Below are 6361 nucleotides of genomic sequence, written 5' to 3' on the forward strand. Positions count from 1 at the left end.
ATTTGTATCCATTTTCGGGAGTTAGCTCAGACATTGCTAAACAATCCTTGTACGCCTTTCATAATCTGGCAATTTTTATTGGACGAGAATATACAGTATTAATGCCACCAGTAATATTTCTCAAATATCACACCTTTTAATAATAATAATATAATAATACTCCTGATATGCTAAATCTTATGTTTTGCAGAACACCACTGTCCAATCGCCTGTGATACTTTGTGACATAGTAGAGTCAGTACAGTGTCTCCATTACAGTAAAGACTGGGAGAAAGTGGATCTCCACCACTCCTTAAGGTAGAAGTTGCACCCAACCACAGATCTAGGATCAGATTACCCTACCTGCCATTCTAACCTTAACAATTAGAGGGATGAAAGAAATCTGACTCTGGATCATTGGTTAGGGGCAACTTCTACCTCTCCATCCAGTCAGTAGTGGCCAGGCTCCAGCTCCTCAGCCAGGTGCATGGCCACCTCTGTCCAGGGAGGTGTTGGGTCCTGGGGAGCAGCCGAGGCGCGGCAGGTCAAGCACATGGTTGGGCTGGAAGTGGTTGGGCGAGGTGATCCTTGATGGGAAGGCAGCAGAGAACAGCCCCCTCTGAAGGACATCCCAGGGCAGGTTGGGGACCGACTGGGGGGACCCGTCCCACTTGGCGGTGTACTGGGGACGTCCATCCCCACGGGCCCTGCAGAGAGTTACGCTGCTCCTCAGGTCGGGCTCTGGAGGGGACCTCTCGGGCTGGCTGCTCAGACGCACCCCCTGGGGCCGGGAGACAGAGGCCGGCGGGGGTTTGGAGGGGTTGGGGGAGATGTTCCAGGCCTCCCGAGGCGGGGCCCCTGGATGCTGCCTGTGGCAGGCCTTGGTCCTCTGGCTTTGTGGCCTCTGGCCTGGGGAGAGGCAGTGGGCGTGAGCCTGGTTCCACGTGGCCCTAGGCTCGGCCCAGAGGAGGGAAGGCCTTTCTTATCGGCCCACGCCGTGACCTTCTCTTCCATCAACTTCTGTCTCTCCACCTGAGGGAGGTCACCATAGAAACATGGACACGGCGGAGAACCAGGTAACAATCGTTAGGAAAAAAGTAATGATTCATTTTTGATTAAATTCAAGGGTTTGGACTTTTTAACATTGATAAATGTTAGATCTATGTAACTTCCTATCAGGAAAATAGTAACACAGCATTGGTAATAGTAACAGTAATAATAACTGCGTTGTGTTTTTCCACACAGTAGATTAGACAAACCTTCTCTATGTTCTCGGCCCTCCTGTGCATGTTGAACAGGTCCTGCTGAAGGTTCTGCAGCGCCTTGCGCCTCTCCATCTCCCTCTTCTTCTCGCTCTGCCACATGGAGTCCTTCAGAAACCTGGCCGCACACAGTCAGTCACACATACAGTCAAGTGAAGTGCCACTCCTGCTAAGAAGTAAGCGGAGTAAACAAACTTGTCTTCTGATAGGTGGCGCCACTCGCCCCTCAGCTGATCTGCGAATGTCTCTCTGACATGGCTGTACTACCTGGTAAGTACACAACCTGTTACCACTACTACTACACCCCACCTTTCAAACAAACACACACATCTCTTTCTCTATACCTCTATTTCTGTCTTTCTCTCTCACTCTCTCACTGACTCACACACACACACCTGGCGATCCTTCTGTGGCACCAGATGCGTGCCAGGTCCAGTGGCGTGTGTCCTCTGTTGTCTCGTGCACCAGTGTCTGCCCCCGCCTGCACCAGGGTCTTGGTACACTCCCACAGGCCCTCGGTGGCAGCCAGGTGGATGGGGGTCAACCCCGTGTCAGTGGCTCTGGAAATGAACCCAATACACGACTCTCTTAAAGTCCATCACCACCACCTTCGTCTTCACTGTCATTATCACCGTCATCGTCCATTCTAAAGGTCACGCTCATTATAGACGTGGGGGTAATGTTGTCAGAGCAAGAGGTGACGACGTACACGTTTGGCAGGGCTCCATGCTCCAGTAGGTAGGTGAGGCAGGCATGGGAGTGGGGTCTGCTCTTGGCAGTGAGGACCATGTGGATGGGTCTGCGGCCCAGGGGGCAGCTGGCGTTTATGTCCACCGCTTGGGATGCCAACAGCAGCTTCATACACTCCAACTGCCCATGTAGGCCGGCCACGTGGAGCACCGTCAGACCCTAGTGTGTGTGTGTGTGTACATATAGGTATGCAGCGAGCACGGTGCACTCAGACAGGCACAAAAGGGCAAACGCACATGCTCAGACAGACACAGACACTCAGCAGGTCAGTACAGCCACAGAAAACATGTTGGAATGCATAAATGTAAACAAATGACCAGCACTTCAACAGGTGGAGTTATTGAATTGACATCGAGTCAAGCCGCCGACACAGTGCTTGATTCACCTGATTCACCTGTTTGTCGAGCTGCGCTGGGGACAGCGCCCGCTTCAGGCTGAGTCGCAGCCAGTCACGGTCCCCCGAGGTGGCCGCCTGGAACATGTCGCTGTCCGGCGGAGCCTTCACCAACCGCCGCACCAGCACCACCCCACCACCTACCCTGGGCTTACTGGAGGAGCACATTATCCAGTCACTCAATAACAACAATCAGTCCAGGAACAGGTTGAGAATAGGAATAAAAAAGTTCGTCTTTAGTTTTTCAAATTATAGTTTGATAGTATTAAATAAACTAGTAAGCCCAGGCTCTGGTTAGTCTAAACGTCTGACAGCATTAAGGCGACTCCTTGCCCTTGAGCGGTGCGCTACTTCAAGTTGCGCTATAAGTTCTGATACATTACAGGCACGAAAGCTTGGCTACAATGTTACAGTGTTTCAATGGGTTAAATGTATAGCTACAAAGTAGTCTAGCAAATCAGGATACAATTTTACCACGTAGTAGCCATCTTTGGGTCGATCATTTTCAGCGTTTGTTTATATGTTCCATGGTTGCTATGGTTATTCTTCATATTGTTCCACTGTTTTTAAGCGCAACATCTCAACGAAAATATAATTAATTATATTTATATTACTCAACAACCCAAAACAGAACATTGCAACAGAACGATGCATGACAGATAGAAACTGTCCTATTTAGAATCAATTTGATTGGAACACTTACTTTATCTTTCCAGAATTCAGAAGTTGTCCTTGTAAAAGAGAATTAATTGAAAACATGCGCATTGTTAATGTTCCAATCCAAGAATATAGACATACTTTCGAGTTATAGCCCATGGCCCATTATCGCAGTCCAGCGTGGAAGGCAAATAAATTATGTCAATTTTACTGATGCTGAATGAAACGTGTGTGTGTGTGTGTGTGTGTGTGCATGTAGAGGCGTGGCCAAGAAACCCCTCGGTTAGAAGGAATCCGGGCCTGATCCTATTGCTTCTGTTATTGTTCCTCACTCACGTAGCCTACAGACGACTGGGCTTTGTTTTGTAACGGCTATGAAATGTGTTGAATTAAACAAATAGCCTAGTTCAAAGCAATGGCAGTTCTAGCATACTTAAAATAAATATATACTGTATATATCTTGCACCTCTTAGTGCAAGAGTGTCACTACAGTCCCTGGTTCAAATTTAGGCTGAATCACGTCTGACCGTGGTTAGAGTCCCATAGGGCGGGGCGCAATATGCCCAGCGTCGTCTGGGGTAGGCCATCATTGTAAATAAGAATTTGTTCTTAACTGACTTGCCTAGTTAAATAAAGAATTACCCTTTTGCCTTCATTAGGTAGGATGGAGTGTCTCGTGTCATGGAAATGGATACTTCCATAGAACCAATGGGATTCCTATAGTTCAAGCCAAAGCCCTGGGCAGAGGCATTGACAATGCATTGGCTGGAGCGCGTGTTGTCATTGACAGTGTATGGGTCTGAGGTTTCGGAGCAAAGTAAGTATGAAATCGGTCGATTCTGATTCTGTATGGAACCAGTACTGGAGGCCTGCCTCGCTGAAACAACCTGGACTCAGGGGTAGACGTAACATAGCAAACGAAAATGTGGGACACCCAAATGAGAATGGTCTGTTATGTTTGGTATGGTCCATCATCTATTTCATATTATGAATTCTAATTTGTTGTGGGAAACTTCAGCTTGGTGGCTTACGCTAACATTAGCTAGGTGGCTAACGTTAGCTAGGCTAGGGATTAGGGGTTAAAGTTAGGTTAGCTAACATGCTAAAAAAGTAGTAAGCGGTTGCTAATAAACTAAATGCTAAAGTTATCTGTGATGATATTCGAACACGCAACTTTTGGGTGGCTAGACATTCGCGTTATATGCCTACCATCCACCCCAACCAACCACCCTCCTTTCATTTTAGTAACCTTCTGTCTTATGTAACCATACCAAACGTAACACTAAGTCATTACCAAGAGTCCATTCTCCCCAATTAAGGTGCTACCAACCTCCTGTGGTGTATGCGTGTGTGCGTGATCGTGCATGCTAAGGTGTGGGCGTTTGTCTATGTTTCTGTGTGATCAATGCTCTCATCAGTAGGGTTGCCTAGTCTGATCATTGATTATTGACCGAGTCGACTCTGCCTATACCCGGGAGAGATGGACCTTGGTTAAATCTGATAATACTTTGCAAAGTATGTGTCATGGCAATACTGTACCTTCACATCAAACCTGTTTGCTGTATTAACTCACTTTTTGTTTATAAGTAGGCCTACGTGCCCTGCGTGTAACGTGTGTTCCCCTGTCCAGTGATAGCCATTCAGAAGAAAGACTCCCTCTGTATCTCATGCTTGGTCAGGAGAAGCCATACTGTATCATCTATAAAAATTGAATTCGATGGATACCTGTTCTAGGAGTTCTATTTCTATGGTGTGAGTTACTGTGTGTGCCTGTGTGGGTATGTGTTGTGTGGTTCCAAGAGTTACTGTGTATGGGACTGACTGTCGTACAGGTTCAAGGTCAGGCCGGAGATGATTCTGCTCCCAGCTTGACCCTGGAGTCTGCCCGCCAAATGCATCCCTGCCTCAGTGACTTCCCTAGCCTGTCCTTGGCCACATGGTGGGGGTCGTGTGGAGCACTTAGTGCGGTGTGTGTGTGTCCGTGCGTGTGTGTGTATGTGTGCGATGTTGTGGACTCATGTTTGCTCCTAGCAGAAGTCTCTGGACAGAGACCCTTTCATACAGTTTGTCAATTTCTGTTTGGCTACACAGATCAGATGCTTGCTTGAGTGGTGTGTGTGTGTGTATATGTGTGTATGCGTGTGTGTGGATGACAAATGCTTCAAAGCCTCCCTCCACTGACTATCTATATAACCCCCAACAGGTTGATCTCTCCAACACTGTCGCACCATTCGATCTGATCTGAGCTATAGTTACAGCTTAGCAAAAGGCCCATCAGAGCTGTTCGACCCTGCTTAAGGCAGGAGTGAAAATGAGCTCATGTCCCCGAAGCTTGAGAGGCTCGCAGTGGCCAGCTGTGGTGCTTTGCCATTGGCTCCCCCTTTTCATCCGATCATCAGTCTGGTCCCTAAGAGGCGGAGTTCTGAGCTTTGGGTGAGATCACTGAGGGAAGATCGGCCAATTAGTCATTCAAACTCAACATTAAAGCAAATACTATGTAGTCAGTCCGTGCTCATGCAAACACGTTTAATCACACACAAACAGACTCACACAGACTCAGTACCCTTCCCATCCCCAAGCACTCATGCTCTCACTGCTGGTCCATTTGAGAGACACAAAGCCAGTGTGGAAATGTGACTGCAGTGAAAAGATGGGCAACAGCCTAAGGATGTATTCGTGCTGATGTGGAGAGTGAGAGCTAAAAGGGACAGGGAGGAAAAGAGAGAAAAGAGAGAGAGAGAGAGAGAGAATGACAGTGAGATGGAGAGAAAGAGAAAATGAGAGAAAGAGATAAAGAGGAGAGAGTATGAGAGAGAGATAGAGAAGATGAAGAGAGCTTCATAGGCCTCACAGCGCCTTCATATTTTATGAGCCACCTCGTGAGGACCTCATGCCCTGGGGGCCTCTGAGCTATGTTAGTGTAAGTGCGCTGATGCCCTCGCTCCTCTCTCTCTCTCTCTCTCTAAATTGCTCTCTCTCTATCTTGTTCTCTCTCTATCTTGTTCTCTCTCTATCTTGTTCTCTCTCTCTACTGCTCTCGCTATCTCTAATCCTCTCTCTCTCTCTCTCTCTCTCTACCCACCCCCCTCTATCTCTCTCTTTATCTCCCTCTCTCTCTCTCTCTCTCTCTCTCTCTCTCTCTCTCTCTCTCTCTCTCTCTCTCTGCTCAGCCAGGCGGCAGTGTGTTAATGCATCCTGGCACATTCTGCAGCTCGGAGTCACAATGTGGCCGGGCTTTAAGCAGTGACCGTACCACGACCTCCCTCAGCCTCCACGCACTGTCACTGTACGAGGAGGGTGAGACACGGGGCGAGGGGGG

The 6361-nt window shown here is 48.2% G+C and overlaps 1 protein-coding gene across 1 annotated transcript; it reads right to left on the bottom strand.

Annotated features, from left to right (window-relative positions):
• Positions 1-454: 454 nt before the first annotated feature.
• Positions 455-3228, bottom strand: LOC115199249 (ankyrin repeat domain-containing protein 53-like). The gene is given in 7 exon segments (XM_029761871.1): positions 455-945; positions 948-1011; positions 1239-1359; positions 1637-1801; positions 1951-2150; positions 2386-2539; positions 3089-3228. Coding segments are annotated over 7 exon segments (1257 nt in total). The 5' UTR covers positions 3151-3228.
• Positions 3229-6361: the final 3133 nt, after the last annotated feature.

This window comes from Salmo trutta, chromosome 8 (genome assembly GCF_901001165.1).
Source record: "Salmo trutta chromosome 8, fSalTru1.1, whole genome shotgun sequence".
In the NCBI taxonomy this organism is placed as follows: Eukaryota; Metazoa; Chordata; class Actinopteri; order Salmoniformes; family Salmonidae; genus Salmo; species Salmo trutta.